Below are 18418 nucleotides of genomic sequence, written 5' to 3' on the forward strand. Positions count from 1 at the left end.
CATTCAGTAGAGACCCTAGAAAAATCATACCTTAGGTGCAGGGCTAAACCAGCCCTAGAGTGAAGTCTATACCCAAGCTAATAAAATTCAAATATTCTATATTATTCTATACTACATATTCTTAAATATTTCCAGATATTAGCAATGAACAACTGGAAAGTGAAATATTTTTTTAAATACCACTTGAGCGGGGGGTGCCTGGCTGCTTGGCGAGTGGAGCGTATGAGTACACTATTCTGTACTCACCATTTCAACTGCAACACACACCTCTCTCAATATATGATGGCTTGAATTGTGTCTCCCCCCCTTCCAAATTCCTGACCCCCAGTACCTCAGAAAGTGACCTTATTTGGAGATAAGGTCTTTACAGAGGTAATCAAATGAAGATGAGGTCATTAAGGTGGGACCCGATCCCGTATGACTGGTGTCCTTACTCAAAGGGAAAAATCTGCACACGAACACACATAGAGGGCAGAGGATATGAAGACTCAGGGAGAAGACAGCCATCCACAAGCCAAGGAGAGAGGTCTGGGAGAGGTCCTTCCCTCCCAGCCCTCAGAAGGAACCAACCCTGCCCACACCTTGACTTTGGGCTTCCAGCCTCCAGAAGTGTGATGATAATACCTTTCTGTTGTGTAAGCCTCCCAGGCTGTGGTACTTAGTAATGGCAGCCCCAGAAAACAAATCCACAGGCCAAGAGTCAATTTAGGATGATCTTCACTACAGGAGCTAGAAGCCAGCCGTGGCGTCAGGCCTGGAGGCAGGGCAAGTGCTAGTCAAAGAGACGGGAAGGGATAAGGGAGGGTCCCAGGGCCTAAGGGACAGGGTCCTTGGGACCAGAACTACCTCTTCATATTTATACTAACCTTAATGTTTTTGTTAATAATATATTAATAATTATACTTAATATTAACTGTCCCCAATTGAAAGTTTTTAATATATTTTTATGTAAAATTAAGAACTTTTACTAACACCATTCTGACTGAGGCATTTTCTCTATTCAAAATAAATATTCATTTATAGCTTAACTTCTAGGAATACTACCAATTCTGAAAGTACACAAAGGGTACTTTATTTTATGTTTGGATGCTGAGACTTGAGGGGGGTAGTGACTTGGATTGCTGGGTCCAGATGACAGTAGGCTGGGACCTGGACCCCTGAGTCAGAGGGAGGAGAGAACCAGGGGCCTGATTCCTGGGTCTGAGGGAGGAAAGGGCTGGGGGCCTGCACTCCTGAGTCTGAGGGAGGTGGGGGCTGGGGACCTGGACTCCTGGGTCTGAGGGAGGAGGGGGCTGGGAACATGGACCCACTGATTCCTGAGAGATGAGAGAACTGGGGACCAGGCATCAGGGACCCAGTATTTGAAGTGAATTTCTTACTATCTTTTCTCTTACTTTGCTCCTGGAGCAGGTGCCAAAACCACAGTGAGCACTAAAAACCGTCTGTCCTGTAAGTCTGTTCCTTCTTAAAGGGCATCAATCAAGACAGTCCCTTCGGTTATTCTAAGAACTGCCAAAGCTTCCAGAATATGCCAGCCAGACAGTGAGGACAGAATCAGCCATGCTCACTCTTCCATCATACAGAGAGACCTCCTCCCCTGAAATCTGTGGGCACTGCCCTGGGCAGGTTGCTGGGGCAAGGATGGGATTGGCCATGGCCCTTTTGTAAGGTGCTTCATCCTTTCCTGCCTCCTAATGATCCCAACGCACCCTGTCCTATAGCCCCAAGATGCAAAGGCATCTGACACCTAAATATTTCTCATCCCCTCCAGGAATCACATGCCGATTCTTAGTGTTTGGAATGTTAAAACATGAAATAATTGGGGGCTACAGTATAACCTAATTGTAACTCTTTTGTCTTGGGTTATTTCATCTTTGAAAACATTTTTGGTGGATTCTAAAAGGCCATGATATTCTTCCTGATCTAGCTAAATGGCTTTCTCTTATATTTATATTAACTCTCCCTAGTTTTTTTAAAGTTCTAATTGTGGTATTTTCTCTATTAAAAATATTCATTTACACCATAGCACTCACAGAAACAGCATCAAGTCTGAGAGTACACCAAGGACCCCTTTGCTTCATGTTACATATAGATCTGGACAGCTTACATATAAATGAAATAGAATTTTCAGCCACGAACAAGAAATCTAAATGAAAGCCACGTCTACTCGGTGGTGGTGGCACGGCCACGTGGGTGAGCTACAGCGGCAACCTGTGCCCTCACAGTCACTGCTCATGCGCACAGTCAGGGGGGCTGGAAATGACTCTGAAGCCGGTATTTCTCTATTCAGCCTTCCAGAAGGCACGGAGGGGGCCGGTGCTGTGACGCGATCAGAGGGAGACGCCCGGGCCGGCCAGGAACCGCCGCGAGGGAAGGTGACAAGGCCAAGCTGCCTCCCAGGGACTATGGCCATCCGGCGGGTGCTGGGGCAGGGCCCAGGCTGGGAACACGGGAGGCGATTTGGGCAGGGAGAGTAGTTCAGTGGAGGATAGCCAAGGCTGTGACCTCCTAGCCTGGCTGGAGAAGCAGAGGCTCCACCGCCCAATGAGAGAAAGTGATCAGGGAGGCCGTTTGAGGACGCACCGCCCACCCTGCTTTGCTCACTGAGCGCTGCAAACACAGCGACCTCCCCGCAACCCCAGCATGCTCGCCACTCGCCATTCTGCGCATGCGTGCCTTCTTAGCCTGGCAGGAATGGGCTTCTCCAGGGCCAATGGGGTGCGGCGTTCCTTTGGGTTCATCCAATAAGCGCATCAGATGCTCTCACATTGACCAATGGGGCTTCGAGTGACCTGTTGGGTGAAGCTGGCCCCGCCTTCCGTGTCTCTCAGAGACGAAGCCGAGGCTGAGTGGACCGAGAGGGGCGTTCCAGGCCGTTCCTTCGGCACCGTGAGGTTCTTGTGAGGTTATCTGAAAGCCAGGTGGAATTTGCGTCCCTTAAAGAGAAAAGGAGGGCTGGGGACCCAGATTCCTAGGTCCTGAGGAAAGAGGACGGGTGGGGGGGGGGGGGCAGGACTCCTGGGTCTGAGCGGGATGGAGGCTGGGGGGCTCAGAATCCTGGGGGAAATGGCGGCTGGAACCCAAAGCCCTGGATCCCTCGGTAGAACAGGACTGGGATCTCAGAATTCCGAGTTCTGGGGGGCCTGGGGCCTGGTGGGCCGAGAATCCCGGGGCGTGGGAGAACGTAGGCTTGAACCAGGCCTCCTGAGCCTGAGGCCGAAGGGGCGTCTGGGCCACACCCGCGACCCCGAGGCCGGAGGGTACCGGTCGTTGAACTCTGTCGTCGGAGAATAGGGGTTTGGGTCGGAGGGTTGCAGCTGTGGAAGCTGAGGCACAGTAAACGTGCTAATGTGCTCCCACTCGCAGGCTAGCCAGGGCCACCCCGACAGTGGCGGCCTCAGTCTTCTGTCGCGCCGGCTGCGCCCCGCAGTGACAGTACTTGCCAGAAGGTCGATGCGGCCTCGTTGTGTGAGGCCGAACAGCCCCCTCTTCTCTCTCAAATCGCAGATCCTTAGCCGCTCCTCCAAGCCGCTCTGAAAGGCGCCATGGGACCCCGTCGTGTCCAGGGTTTGCTGTTCCTCGTCCTCCTCGGGGCGCCCTCCTTGGCCTGTAAGGACGGGGGGTCTCAGGGGGGGGAGCTGGTTCAGGGAGGAGGCACCTCTGGGGAAGGAGGACTGGCGGCGGGGCGGGCAGGTGCTTAACCGCGATCTCATTTCCTCCCCAGTGAAGCAAAATCTGTACTGTCACAAGGGCATATCGGTGAGTGTAGAAAAGGACCCAAGGAAGAGGTTTAATTGGACCACAGAGAAAGTTGAGACTTGTGACAGTGAGTCATTGTGCCAGGAATCCCTTCTGATGATTAAAGCAGGTAAAGTGAGAAAGGGCAGTTGGGTCAGGTGGGGGGAAGGGTGAGTATGTTGTGGGCAGGGCTGTTCCCCCTCCCCTGGGGCCAAACCATAGGCCCACCATCCCCTGTCTTTCCCTCCTGTCTCCGAACAGGGGCCAAGACAGCAGTTTTGGGCACTAAGGGCTGCGTCGCAGATGGGACACAGGCGATAATGTATGTCCAGCACTCCCCACCCCCAGGCATAATCACAGTCTCGTACAGCAGCTACTGTGAGGAGTCCTTATGCAACAGCAGGCAGAACTTACTGGAGCTGTGGAAGGAGGAAGAGACCCAAGGTACGTGGGGAGGTAAGACATGGGCACTGAGAGAAATCAGGTAAACCCCTGAAAAGATGGCGGGTCTTCCTTCTCTGTGTTCTTACTTGGCTCCGGCCCAGTGGGGCCATACACAAAAGAACCTCAGAGCTTTTGCCTGCCTTTTTCTAAATTGTTACCTTGGGGTCTAAACACTGCTCAGAGCACTGGGCTGTCAATGAAGGCTGAGGTGTTAAGTTGGGTTTTGTGTTGATTAAGCAATAAAGTGTCAGTGGAGGTTTCCAAGCAGGATGGTGTGGCATCATCAGTCTGGCAGTTACTGCTTCCCTGATCTGGCCAGGCTCTATGGCAATCTGGCCCTGCCTAACTTTCCAGCTCACTTCCTTCTCTTTCTTCCTTGTTTGTTGTGTTTCAGCTGGGGCCAGTAGTCAAAATACTTAACAATAGATATGGTACTGGCCAATCAGAATGGATGCTGGCCATACAAAAAACAGTCCATCTGAAAAACAAACTGAGGGTTCTAGAGGGGAGGAGGGTAGGGGGATGGGTTAGCCTGGTGATGGGTATTAAAGAGGGCACGTTCTGCATGGAGCACTGGGTGTTATGCACAATGAATCATGGAACACTACATCAAAAACTAATGATGTAATATATGGTGATTAACATAACAATAAAAAAATTAAAAAAAAAACGGTCCACCCCTATCTGTGCCTACCAACTGAATACCAACACTGCAGTGTCTCACAGTCCTGGAAATCCACCACACTGCTCACACCTCCCAGCCTTTGTCCTTGCTGTTTACTTTGCTACCCACCCCAACTCCCATTTTCACTCAGCTAACCTCTATTCACCCTCCACCTCAACTCAGGTGTCCACTCTGTGAAAATAGTTAGCAAATTCTCCCAGATGGTTAGATACCCCTCCATTCCTTTGCCATTATACCTTGGACATAGTGCCTACTGAGATGTACCATAATTACTGGCATGTCCTTCTTCTAGATGGTGATCTCAGTGGCAGGAACTGTGTCCTTTTCATCTCTGTCTTCACACCTAAGCACACAGTTTGAAAGTCATGTTGGATGGGTTCTGATAGCAAAGAGAATCAGTTGGAGAGGCATGGTGAGGTTGCAGTGATAGGCCTTGACTGTGGGGGCAAAGACTTGGGGAAGAGAGGGAAGCAAGAAGAGACAAGTCCAGAGGCAGGATATACCCTAATTGCCCTCTGTTTCTCCCTCTAGCTCCCAGTATGTCACCACGCCTCCACTGCCCAACCTGTGTGGCTTTGGGGAACTGTTTGAATGCTCCTTCTCTTCCCTGTCCCAATGATACAATTCAGTGCTACCAAGGAAGACTTCACATCACTGGAGGTAAACTGAACATCTGGTGGTTTCAGAGGCTGGAAAACCAGACATCTGGGTGGACCCCAAGAGGTTCTGACACTCGGGGTTTGGGGAATGAGGAAGGACTGATTCCTCTCTGATTTCCTAAAACATCCATGTATCTCCCCATCCTTTCTTGTTCCATAGGAGGCATCAGCTCATTTTTGGAAGTCAAAGGCTGTACATCCATAATTGGTTGCAGGCTGATGTCTGGGATCTTTACAGTAGGGCCCATGTGGGTGGAGGAAATCTGTCCATATCAGTCTCTCCCTCAACCCCGAAAGACTGAAAATGGGGCCACCTGGCGTCCTGTTTCGGTTTGGAGGTTAGAGCTAGTGCTGCTGATGTTACTGCAGTAACCTGTCCATTGTTCCTGAGGAGGTGCTTTTTGTCCTGGACTGCAGGACACCCTTCCTGACTGCTGGTCATCAACAAGTTGAGGAGCAAGTGGAGAGCTGAAGAACAGAGAGAGTTCCTGTAGATGTATTTTATGTTTCTAATAAAGTTTCTGCTGTGATTGGTGTATAACCCAAGACTAGAAGTGGAATTTTAGTGCTGAAAGGGCCCTTAAAATTCATTGTCTCCAACCCACACATTTTGCAGGAAACAGAGATCTGGAAAATTTGAGTGTCTCACACTGACATAGCTACGGGCAAAGCAAGACCAGAACTTTGATACTTGGACCTAAAGTCTGGTTTTCCTTTCACTCTAATGGGTCACTTTCTCTTGATAGCTGGGCAAGAGATCAGTATTAGCCTCCTTCAGAGCACTCTGAGCCCAACCTTAAGGCCACAGTTGGCTGTTTTGTTCTAATATTTCCCTGGGAGGTATGGCAGATTTTGAAAAATCAGACTCCAACTTCTTCTGTTAAAACAGACCCCATCTCCTATGTCCTGTCTCTTGCCCCTTTACATCATTCCTTTCCTTCTCTGCTGCTTACTTCATTCATCTTCAGTGGACATAAGAGGCAGCTGGGGCTCAGCAGGGTATGAAAACTGGGGCCTGGGACTCTTGGGGGGAAGATTTGTTTTTGGTTTCTCCTGCTTATTATGCAAGAACACATAAAACCCATCTTATTATAAAAGACTCCAATGATACAGGAGCCACATAGGAAAAAGTAAAAGGTGGGGAGAGGATAAGGGGGAATAGACGTTTATTATTTTATTTAAATAGTTTTATTGTGGTTTAACTGACATAGCTAACTGCACCAGGGGTGGAAGAAGACTTAATGAAAACTACTGACTCCTACAAAGGACAAAGGACAGGGGAGTTTGTCTATCCAAGTTCTTTCTAGAAAGTGTTCTGGTTCTAAATCAACTCTTTGAGTTAAAGACGCACTCCAGCTAATACTTTATCTTTGTCCCTAGGCATCCAGTTTCCCATCATGTCAGTTTGCAGGTGAAAGCACAACAAATCAAATTTGAATTTAAGAGGGGGCATATAAGTTTCTGAAATAATAAGCATTCAGAACCATGACTGGTAAATGCCATCTAGGGCAAAAACAAAAACAAGCCAACTAGATATTTCCCATAGGAGAATGGCTTTCTGATGGCACTGAAGAGAGTTACAAGAGAAATCCCTGAGTGAATGGAAGAATGATACAATTTTCCAAAATTTGGAAATTTTGTGGATTGTTTTGGTATTTTAAAAACTATATGTATCGTATGCCAACGAACTTCAGCGGCACGGGCAAATTTCTCAGGCCGCAAACTCAAATATAATAATATATTTACAAAAATATATACATAATATATATAATATAAAAGTATTTTAATATATTGCTTATTTTTATGATACTTTGGTTGTAACAATCCCTCATCTGACCCAGTGGTAGGCAGAAACTTAACTAGTTTGAATAAACTCAGCCACCTCAGGGCTTTCTCCCTTTCTACTCTCCTTGCCCAGGGCTTGGCTACAGGACTGGTGGGAAGGAGGTGACTGTCTCGTTTTTGCCTCTCTGCTGCTCATGTCCACATTCCTGCTGATGCCTGGTACTTGGCTTCCATTCCTGCTGGCATCCACTGGGAACCTCCAACCCTGTCTGGGCACTGATGGTCATCCACATGGGCCCTCTCAGCTCTGCCATTCCTCTCTCAGCTACTTCAGGGCCTCTTCCAACAGCTCTCAAGTCCCACTGCAATGCTTCAGGACTCTGGGTTGTAGAGGCATCCCATATAGCTGATGAAATTCCCCCAAGATCTGGAGAAAAGATCATTGTACAGGGAACTGCTTCCTCCCTAGGTACTAGGGAAGAGATGGGGCCTAGCCGTTGGGAGTTATCATCCACCTTACACAGACCACTATCACACATTCTTCTCAAATCTATGGTTTTGCAACAATCGTGCCATAAGGCCTTTCAAGGAACTTGAAAATTCCAGGTCTATCAAATCAAAAGTTAGGCCTTCAGAATTATTGTCTCTGTCTCACTTTACATAAGACTATTTTGAAACTTCAAGGCTGAACATTAAGATATTTCTGGCTCTTTGCATTTCTCGATAATGGCCCTACTAACTGAGGGACAAGGAGCAAAAGAAGTGGTATAAAGAATTGGAGAGTGGGGAGACAACAGTTAAAACGAAATATAATCCTGCCATGCACCTATTCATTCATCTGCCTGGACTTAACCTCTGTCCTCACCCATACTGCTCTCTCCAGGGCTCTGGTTCACGTTCTTCCCTCCCTGAAATTCCATCTCCCATTCCCACCTACCTCTCCATGACAGCCCCACTGGACATCTCACTGCCAATTCTAGCAGACCTTTCCTGACTTCTCTGACACCCACGATCTCCCTCCACAGAGCCCCAGCACATTCAGCCATCTTACTTCAGTATTTTTCTGTTGCCCACACAACGTATCAACTCTCCTGACAAGGTAACAGCACGTCAGGCACAGGCCTTGTTTCCAACAGCTTTCCAAGAGCACCCATAAGATGTGACCAGCAAACTGATGCTATGGTTTCTTCCAGAACTGCTTATTGAAGTGAACCAAATTTCCCCTAAACACATACACACTCCTCTCCAACAACTAAACTGACTACCACCAACTGCAGCCAATTACCTTAAACTTGATGTTAACGTGGAGGACAAAAGCAGTGAGTTTCTAGAGGGTAGAGAAGAAAAGAGGCGGAAGTTTAGGAAGGACGGGCACTGAAAAAAGGCAAGAATTTGAAGATCCATCTCCCTATTTCCTTAATAGTGTTATAGTGGCCATGTGAACAAATCCTGGTTTGGGGCAGTGATGTCAGAGTAGGAGGTCAGTTTTGATCAGGAGCTAGGAAACCAGTTGTTTAAGTTGTTTTACTATTATTTAATGTTAACTAAAGTAATAATTTATTGGGCATTAAATCTGTTTCTTGCTCTATGTGCAGAACTTTAGGAATACAATTTATATAATCCCACTGTATGTTTCTGGTGAAGAGCTGGAGGTGACTTAAATAGCCATTACTAAGGGAATGGATAAGCAAAACGGCAGACCTATTCTTTGCATGGTCAACACTTATTAAACCACAGCACTATGTTAAAAAAAAAAATTTCTTTCACAACAAAATCACTTGTAGAAGTTAATACCACAATCAAAATACAAAAGTTCATTCACCCCAAAACTCCCTCATTCTACTCCTTTGTAGCCCCATCCTCCCCTCATCCCGGTCGTAGACAACCACGGATCTGTTCTCTATCACTATGCATTCGCCTGTTTGAAAATGGCATAGAAATGGAACCACACGGTATGGAACCTTTGAGACCAGCTACTGTCACTCACTATTCGTGCCTCTGAGATTCATCCATGTTGTATGTGTACTGACAGTTAATTGCTTTTTAGGGACAAATATCATTCCATTGTATGGACATACTCCAGTTTATCCATGAAGCCATTGAAGATGTTCGGGTTGTTTCTAGTTTGGGGCAGTAACGAATTAAACTGCTGTAAACATTTATTGTACAGGTTTTTTGATAAACATATAATTTTATCTCCAAGATAAATACTTAGGAATAAGATTGCTGGGTCATAAGGCAAGAGTTTGTTTAACTTTACAAGAAATGGAGAAACTGTTTTTCAGAGTGCTTGTGTAATTTTTTTATTACCACCAGCAATGTATGAGAATCCTAGTTTCATAAGTTTTCAGGCTATAGGTACTGATATATCATTAGATTCATATTCATTTCACCTTTTTGAACTATTGTAAATAGTACTTTTAAAATTTCAGTTTTCAATTTTTCATTGCTAGTATATAGAATAAATGCAATTGATTTTTGCATGTTGACCTATATACTACAACCTTCTAAATTCATTTATTAGTTCTAGCAGTTTTTTGTAGATTCCATGGAATTTTTGTAGATTCCATGGAATTTTTCTAAACAATCATGTCATCTGCAAATAGTGACAGTTTTGTTTTTTCCTTTCCAATACGTAGGCCTTTTATTTCTTTTCTTTTCTTTTTTAAGATTTTACTTATTCATCTGAGACACAGAAATACAGACAGAAAGAGAGAGCATGAGCAGGGGGAGAGGCAGACAGAGAGGGAGAAGCAGGCTCCCTGCTGAGGCAGGAGCCTGATGTTGGGCTTGATCCCAGGACCCTGGGATCATGATCTGAGCTGAAGGCAGACAGTTAACCATCTGAGCCACCCAGGCGCCCCTTATTTCTTTTTCTGTTCTTATTGTACCGGTTAGGATTTCTAGTATAATGAATAAAAGTAGCGAGAATGGACATTTTGCTTTGTTCCCAATCTTAGGAAGTTTCTTTAAAAATTAAACATACCCTTCCACAGGATTCAGCCTTTCCTTTCCAAAGTACTACCACTCCCCACCCAAAAAAACCAAAAGCATATGTCCATACAAAGATTTTTATACAAATGTTCATAATAGTTTTATTTATAAGAGCCCCAAACTGAAAACAACTCAAATGCTCATCAACAGAGAAAGAATAGATAATAATATATCTCTCTAATGCAATAATACTCAGTAAAGAAGAAAGGAATGAAATATTGATACATATAACAACCTTTGTCCCTCTACCTACCCCCTGTCCCTGCCTGGGCTTGCAGGCACTTGCACTCTCGCTCTTAAATAAATAAATAAATAAATAAATAAATAAATAAATAAATAAAATCTTAAAAAATAATTGCTCATGTATTTTCCTTTATTGAGATCTTTATTTCTTCATATGGCTTTGAGTTACTGTCTAGTGTCCTTTCATTTCACTTCGCAAAACTCCCTTGAGCATTTCTTGCGGGGCAAGTCTGGTGGTCACAAACCCCCTCAGCTTTTGTTTATCTGGGAATGTCTTAATTTCTCCCTCACTTTTGAAGAACAGTTTTTCTGGATATAGGATTCTTGGTGGACAGTTTCTTTCTTTTAACACTTTGAATATATTGGTCCTCTGTCTTCTGGTCTCCGAAGTTCCTGATGAGAAATCTGCTGGTAATCTTACCAAGGTTCCTTTGTATGTGATGATTTGCTTCTCTTGCTGCTGTCAAGATTTTCTCTTTGGCTTCTGAAAGTTTGGTTATAATGTGTCTCAGTATGAGTCTCTTTAAGTCCATTTTATTTGGAGTTTGTTGAGCTTCCTGGATGTTTATATTCATGTCTTCCATCAAATTTGGAAACAACCCAAATGTCCACCAATATTTCTTCAAATATTCTCACTCCTCCTTTCTCTGTCTCTCCTCCTTTTGGGACTCCCACACTTGAGTACTGGTTCACTTGATGGCATCCCACAAGTCTCTAAGGTTCTGTTTGCTTTTCTCTAACTTTTATTTTCCCCGTCTCAGACTCAAAATATTCCATTGTCCTACACTCAAGTTCACTGATTCTTTCTTCTGCCTGCTCAAATCTGTCTTTGAATCCCTCTACTGAATTTTTCATTTCAATTATTGTACTTTTCAACTACAGAATTTCTTTCTGGTTTCTTTTTAGGTTTTCTATCTCTTTATTGATATTTCCATTTTGTTCACACACACTGTCTTCTTGATTTCCTCCACATCTTCCTTTAATTCCTTGAACATCTTTAAGATAGCTATTTTAAAATCTTTAACATATCTGCCATTAGGTTTTTTTTTTTTAAGATTTTATCTTATTCATTTGAGAGAGATAGCAAGCATGAGCAGGGGGGAAGGGGCAGAGGGAGAGGGAGAAGCAGATTCCCCACTGAGCAGGGAGCCCAACGTGGGGCTCCAGGATCCTGGGATCATGACCTGAGCCAAAGGCAGACTCAACGACTGAGCCACCCAGGCACCCCATGGTCTTTTTTGGAGACGGTTTCCGTTGGGTTTTTTTTTTTTTCTTCTTTGAATGTCACATTTTCCTGTTTCTTTGTATGCTTTGTGATTCTTTTGTTCACCATTTGAATCTAATAATGTGGTAACTCTGGACAACAGATCAACCCTTTCTGAGGGTTCATTGATTTTATTGTTTTTATTTATCATCATTATTGTTATTTTTATTGTTGTAGACTATCTCTGTGCTGAGGATCAGCCTGAGGTATAAACTTAGTCTTCTCCTTCTTCTTTTTTAAGTAGGCTCCACACCCAGCATGGAGCCCAATGCGGGGCTTGAACTCATGATCCTGAGATCAACACCTGAGCTGAGATCAAGAGTTGGATGTTTAACTGACTGAGCCACCTAGGTGCCCCAAACTTAAGGTCTTCTTAGGTCTTTTCTGAGGCTTTCCTTGGGCATGCGCAGTCACTCTCTAATATTCCCTGTATATGTGGTTATTTTTTGAATATCCTAGTCTTTAGTGTCTAGCTCTGAAAGGGGAAAAAGCAAAAGTGAAGGGAGGAGAAAAGGTGCCAACCCTTCACATCCCCTGGAAGTTACTTCAGCTGGAGAGAAAGGGGCTTGCGACAAAGAGGGAGGTACAATAACCATGACTGCCCACCTCTTTGTCTGCACCTCTGTGATCAGAAGCAGCAATCAGCAATCAGAGCACAGATCCCCAGTATCTGGAGAACAGAGTCCTTATTGCCCACATGGGCTCCCACAGCTGCATGCAAGTTGCTCCTGGAACACATGCAATGACAGCCTGTCACGTGGCTGGGGTTGGTGGATGGCTAGCTGCTACTATGTTAAAAACCAAAATCAGGGGCATCTGGCTGGCTCAGTTGGCTAAGTGTCTGCCTTCAGCTCAGGTCATGATCCCAGGGTCCTGGGATCAAGCCCCACATCAGGCTCCCTGCTCAGCAGGGAGTTTGCTTCTCCCTCTCCATTTGCCCCTGCCCTCGCCCTGTTCGTGCTCTCTTTCTCTTTCATTCTCACCCTCTCTCTCAAAATAAATAAAATCTTAAAAAAAAAAAAGAACCAAAATTAACTACAATTTACCATCCAAGCCTTCCCTTGGAAATTGAAAGCCTTCAACAGACACCAGAGTTCCAAAATAGTTGTATCAGACAGATTCTGCAAAAGCAACTGTAGTCTAGATGGAGAGACAGATTCCTGGTGCTTCCAATTCTTCCATCTTCCCACTGTTTGCCATGTTTTTTTTTTAAACTTAGATCAGCAGTTCTAACTACCAAATTAAAGGGAATTCTTGGGGCAAAGGAACATGTTAAATGACACTACATGTATACAATCAGCAAAATCCAGGCTGTGGGAACTCTGTATGACCTGGCTTTGTCAAAAATTATGTTTAGAGAAAAAAAAAAGAGGTGAAGCTATAACTTAAAAGAGACTTAAAAACACAAAACCAAATGCAGTGTGTGGACCTCACTTGGAAGTTGACTTGAAAAACCAGGAAAAATATTTTTATGAGACAAGAAAGGAAATCTATTGATCGCCTGGCTATTTAACCGTAATAGGTATTTTAAATTCTATTTGACATAAGAACTGAAACCATATGATTTCAACATGGCGATGGTTTGTTCCAAGAAGGTCTTGCCTAGGGGTGCCTGGGTGGCTCAGTGGTTAGGCATCTGCCTTGGGCTCAGGTCATGATCCCAGGGTCCTAGGTCAAGATATAGAATATTCTAGGGACGCCTTGGTGGCTCAGTCGGTTAAGCGGCTACCTTCAGCCTGGGTCATGATCCCAGGGTCCTGGGATCGAGCCCCGCATTGGGCCCCCTTCTCCGCGGGAAGCCTGCTTCTCCCTCTCCCACTCCGCCTGCTGTGTTCCCTCTCTTGCTGTGTCTCTCTCTGTCAAATAAATAAAATCTTTAAAAAAAAGAAAGAAAGAAAGAAAGTCTTGCCTAGAAGAAAAATCTGTAAAAGCTCACTTACCAGACAACAGCTTGCTTATCATTTTGTTGTGGTCACCAATCCTAAACCATTGTGTCACAATCCTTGCCTAATCCTGGCCAGTTTCTTGGTATCCTTGATTTTCCCTTTTGTGGTACCGCTGAGATTCTGGTGGTCTCTGTTAGAGAGTCAACTATTAACAGGTATAATAAATTTTTTTGTGTCATGTTTAGTAAGAAAAGGGGAGGCTTATCTCCTTGAAGAAATATACTGAAGGATTTACATATTTTTAGAAGATTTTATTTATTTATTTGAGAAAGAGAGAATCGAGCGGAGGGAGAGCGGAGGGGCAGAGAGAGAGGAAGAAGCAGACTCCCCGCTGAGCAGGGGAGATCCCAGGACCCCCCTCCCCCGCCCAGATGATGACCTGAGCCAAAGGCAGTTGCTGAACCAACTGAGCCACCCAGGCGCCCCCTGATGGATTAAAATGCAAGTAAGACTGAGATTTGCTTCAATATAGTATGGGACAGAGAATGGGTGGGGCATAGAAAAAAATGAAATTGACCATAAGGTGATAATTTTTGAAGCTTGTTGGTAGGTTGGTAGTTACCTGGGGTTTCCTACACTTATTTTTGTCTACTTATGTACATGTTTGAAGTTGCCCATAATAAAAGGTTTTTTTTTGAAGTGTGCTACTCAGACCACAACATTGGAGTTACGCTTAATCATCCTCTCTTCCTCTCTTATGCTATTATATCCAATCCATTAGCACATCCTACATATATTCAAAATTCCTCTAGAATCTGACCATTTCTTATTACCTGCACTGCCACTTCCCTGTCCAAATACCACCGTTTCCCACCTTGATTCCTGCAATAGCCAATGGTTCGATGCTTCAGCCTTTGCCCTCCCTGATCCCCATTCTGTTCTCAACACAGCAGCCAGAATGATTCTTTTTAAAAATAAGTCTAAAAGCTCTTCGCAAAACCTTGCAATGACTCTCCATCGCACTCACAAAGTCAAAGTTCTTACAGTGGTCTACAAGGTCCTACACTCTCTGTCCCACTCCTTGATCTCTCTGACCTCATCTCCTAAGACACATCCTTTGGGTCAGTCCAGTCACACTGGCCTCCTTCTGGTTTTACCAATGCACCAGGCACGCTCCCACCTCAGGACATTTGCACTTACCGTTCCTTCTGATCTAGGGTGCCACCTCTTTCAGGTCTTTACACAAAAGTCCCCTTCTCAATGAAACCCTCTCTGACTGCCCCTATTACAACTGCAGCCATCCCCTCCCCACCGAGGCACTCCCTCTTCCCCACCTTTTTTCTCTCCTGTACTTAGCACCATCATATGTCATACTTGTTTATAGTCTTGTCTCCCTCCTTAGAAAAATAAGTCCCACAAGAGCAGGGATTTCTGTCTGTTCTGTTCCCTCCTATAGCCCCAGTGACTAAAACAGTGCCTGGAACAGAACAGGTGCCCAGTAACTATTCATTCTATGACTTTGGTCACTATTGTTTTCCATACAGTGCCCTCCGCCACCGCGCTATTCCTCCAGGGTTCAAACTTAGGTGTTAGGTCCAAATGGGATAATTAGGAAAGACAATCTTGATTTAAAAAAAAAAAAAAATTATCCTAAGGGAAGAGAGGTAGGGTCCTAGCACAGCAGTCTATGTAAATGATGCACCGAGGGGCAGCGTCTGTGAACAGTGCCTCTGGGGTGAGGGCCGCCAATGGATCCAGGCCCTTAGACAATGGCATTACCGGTAAATCATCCCAGTGTGCTGGGAGACCGGAAATAATGTTCAATTTCTCTTCCTAGGAACCCAAGAAATGCAAAAACAGTAAGTTACTTTGGCAGCTTTACAAACAAGGTAAGGAAATAGAAATGAGCAAACTTTGTTCAGGACAAACTTTCAATGCAGTGTTTGATTTTCTGTGTGTCTCAGACAAATGACTCCAATTTCTGACTTTTTAAAAATACTGAAAATAATCATATCATGGAATCAAAAATACCAGTACGCACTTTGGAAAAACTGTTTGACAGTACCTGCTAGGACTATATCTATGTATGCCTTATGACCTACCAGTTCCACATCTGGGTATTTACCCAAGAAAAGTGATCGCATATATCTACATACAAGAATGCTCCTGGCAGCTCTATTCATAAAAGCTCAAAACTAGAAACAGCCCAAGTGTCCACCAACAACAGACTTGGGAAATAAATGTGGCATAGTCACAAAATGAAATGCTTTACAGTGACGTTTAAAAGTAACAATCCTGCCACATGCAACAATATGGTGGACTCTCACGACATAATGCTGAGTGAAAGAAGCCAATGACAGAAGAATATATAATTGTATGATTCCTTTTATATAAATATCAGGAACAGGCAAACCTAACTCGCAGTGAGAGAAATCAGAAAGTGGTTAGCTCTGGTTGGTGTTGACTGAAGGGGGCACAAGGGAACCTTCTAGAACGTTAGAATATCTATATCTTTTTTTTTTAAGATTTTATTTATTTGACAGAGAGAGCACAAGCAGAGGGAGAGAGAGGGAGAAGCAGGCTCCCTGCTGAGCAGGGAGCCCGATGTGGGACTCGATCCCAGAACGCTAGGATCATGACCCAGGCCAAAGGCAGCCGCTTAACCGACTGAGCCACCAAGGCGTCCCTAGAATATTCTATATCTTGACCTAGGTGGTTGTTACATACACATACACATGTATAAGTTCATAGATATATATGCATATATACAAATTCATTGAGCTCTACACCTAAGTTATACCCCAATAAAAAAGTTAAAATTCTTAAAAATTTTAAATAAAATAGAATAAATAATGTGTGTCAGTACTTTCAAGACCTGAAATACCAGAATGCCGGGCTGGTGGCCCAGTGGAATGTACACATGGAGAATGGGGCCAGGTTCTCAGTTTCCCTCTCTCGCCACAAGGTGGCTCTCTCCCCTCTCTCAAGTCTTCCCCAGTCCTCTGGGAAAACTCAGAAAATGTCCCAGGAAGCAGAGGGTTGTGTGCTCCTGGGCACTTTGGACAGCCTGAGCCCCGGACTAAAAATACTGTGTAATGACGCCGGCCTCACTACAGAAGAGTGTAGCCCTTTTAAGGCAAAGACTTGAATCCCAGTTCTGCCATTTCCTAGCTGTGTGACTTTGGGACTGTTCCTTAACTTCTCTGTGCCTCAGTTTCCACATCTGTACAGTGGAAATAATAATAGTACATACCTTGTGGTGTGGTTGTTGTTGGTGGTGGTGCTGTTGTTGTTAGCGTGAAATGAGTTCACCCTTAGGAAACTCTCAGAACATCACCTGTCAGAGAAGAAGAGCTCAACGTCGTTATCTGAGTTAGTATTAAGAGAGGAAAATGTCAGTAACTGAAAGGGGAACACCTGGCATCTCACTTCTTCTGGGGGCCAAGCAGGTATTAGAAGGCTGATGAGCTGGAGATGAAAAGAGCCTGTTCTGGCTTCTATGTTCTTTTCTAGAACCTATGTTCTTTTCTAGAACCTTCTATGTTCTTTTCTAGAACCTGATGGCCCAAAGGGTTTCGCCAGTCTTTTGTAGCTTTCAGAGCTCTGTACCTCAATGTGGGGAGGCAGAATAATGGTCCCCTTCCCCAAAGATTTCTACAGCCTCATCCCCCGGGCCCGTGAATATGTTACCTTACATGGCAAAAGTGACCTTGTAGTGACCTCATGAGTACCCTGAGATAGGGAAGTTATCCTGGATTACCCCAGGCAAGAAGGATGGACGCAGGAGGATCAGAGTCACAGAAGCAGAAATGAGAACAAAAGCAGAAGTCAGAGTAGCTTGGCTAGGAGCCAAGGAATGCAGGCAGCCTCTGGAGGCTGGAAAACTCAAGGAGGGGATTCTCCCCTAGCGCTTCTGTAAGAACTGCAGGGGCCAACGGCGCACCGCCCCAAGATGCACCCCTTTGGCATGAAGGCTGTTTGAGTTAAAAAAGCAATCGAAGGGCGCCTGGGTGGCTCAGTCAGTTGAGCATCCCACTCTTGATTTCGGCTCAGGCCATGATCCCAGGGTCATGTAATTGAGCCCCTTGTCGGACTCCTGAGAGCGAAGAGTCTGCTGGAGATTCTCTCTCCCTCTCCCTCTGCCCCTCCCCACTGCTCACACGTGCGCTCTCTCTCAAATAAATACAATCTAAAAAAAAAAAGCAATCAAAACCCAGCAGACTTAGGAAAAGCTCTGTAACCACCACCCCCCTCCAACTCAATCTAAAAGAATTTAGATAGGGGACCTGCCCCGGGAAAAGAGCCAACACCATAGATGACTGCATTATAATATGAACTAGGCATGGTGCCCAGGGGGGAGCCTAGCAAGGCCACTCTTGATCAAAGTCCTCCCTTCATCCCCTTGTGTCTGAGTGGCCCGGCAAACATTTGTTTACCAAACATTTGTTTTTCAGCTTTGTGTAAACTGTATTCCTTTCCTCTGAAGTCCCAGCCACCCACCCACTCCTCCTCCATCCAGAAGGACATATAGACCTCTTTTTGCCTGAGTGTCTGGAATTTCCTTGTCTGTGTGGATTCCCCATGTGTACACCTATAAAATTTGATTTCCTCCCGTTAACCTGTCTCATGTCAATTGGATTCTTAGTCCAGCTAGAAGGACCTTGAAGGGGGCAGGAATTCCTGCTCCCCAACAAAACACGGTCTTTGATGTTAGTTAGCC

At 45.0% G+C, this 18418-nt stretch overlaps 1 protein-coding gene across 8 annotated transcripts; it reads left to right on the plus strand.

Annotated features, from left to right (window-relative positions):
* The first annotated feature begins 2356 nt into the window (after positions 1–2356).
* TEX101 (testis expressed 101) lies at positions 2357–6066 on the plus strand. 8 transcript variants are annotated; one of them, XM_027619446.1, is made up of 6 exons: positions 2357–2375; positions 3508–3609; positions 3725–3868; positions 4000–4182; positions 5399–5527; positions 5687–6066. In XM_027619446.1, the coding sequence occupies exons 2-6, from the start codon at positions 3546–3548 to the stop codon at positions 5896–5898; spliced, it is 732 nt and encodes a 243-aa protein (XP_027475247.1). In that variant the 5' UTR covers positions 2357–2375; positions 3508–3545; the 3' UTR covers positions 5899–6066. The 8 variants fall into 8 exon arrangements, with proteins under 8 accessions (XP_027475247.1, XP_027475241.1, XP_027475248.1 ...); XM_027619440.1 differs by lacking the exon at positions 2357–2375 and adding an exon at positions 2802–2921; XM_027619447.1 differs by lacking the exon at positions 2357–2375 and adding an exon at positions 2802–2921 and having other exon boundaries at positions 5944–6064.
* Positions 6067–18418: the final 12352 nt, after the last annotated feature.

This window comes from Zalophus californianus, chromosome 17, assembly GCF_009762305.2.
Source record: "Zalophus californianus isolate mZalCal1 chromosome 17, mZalCal1.pri.v2, whole genome shotgun sequence".
Taxonomy (NCBI): domain Eukaryota; kingdom Metazoa; phylum Chordata; class Mammalia; order Carnivora; family Otariidae; genus Zalophus; species Zalophus californianus.

Bases quoted from the DNA above. Each gene is read 5' to 3' on its own strand.
- TEX101 (XM_027619446.1), top strand. From the start codon at position 3,546: ATGGGACCCCGTCGTGTCCAGGGTTTGCTGTTCCTCGTCCTCCTCGGG. The intron at 3,610-3,724 runs GTAAGGACGGGG...TTTCCTCCCCAG, and splicing joins CGGGGCGCCCTCCTTGGCCT to TGAAGCAAAATCTGTACTGT. The intron at 5,528-5,686 runs GTAAACTGAACA...CTTGTTCCATAG, and splicing joins AAGACTTCACATCACTGGAG to GAGGCATCAGCTCATTTTTG.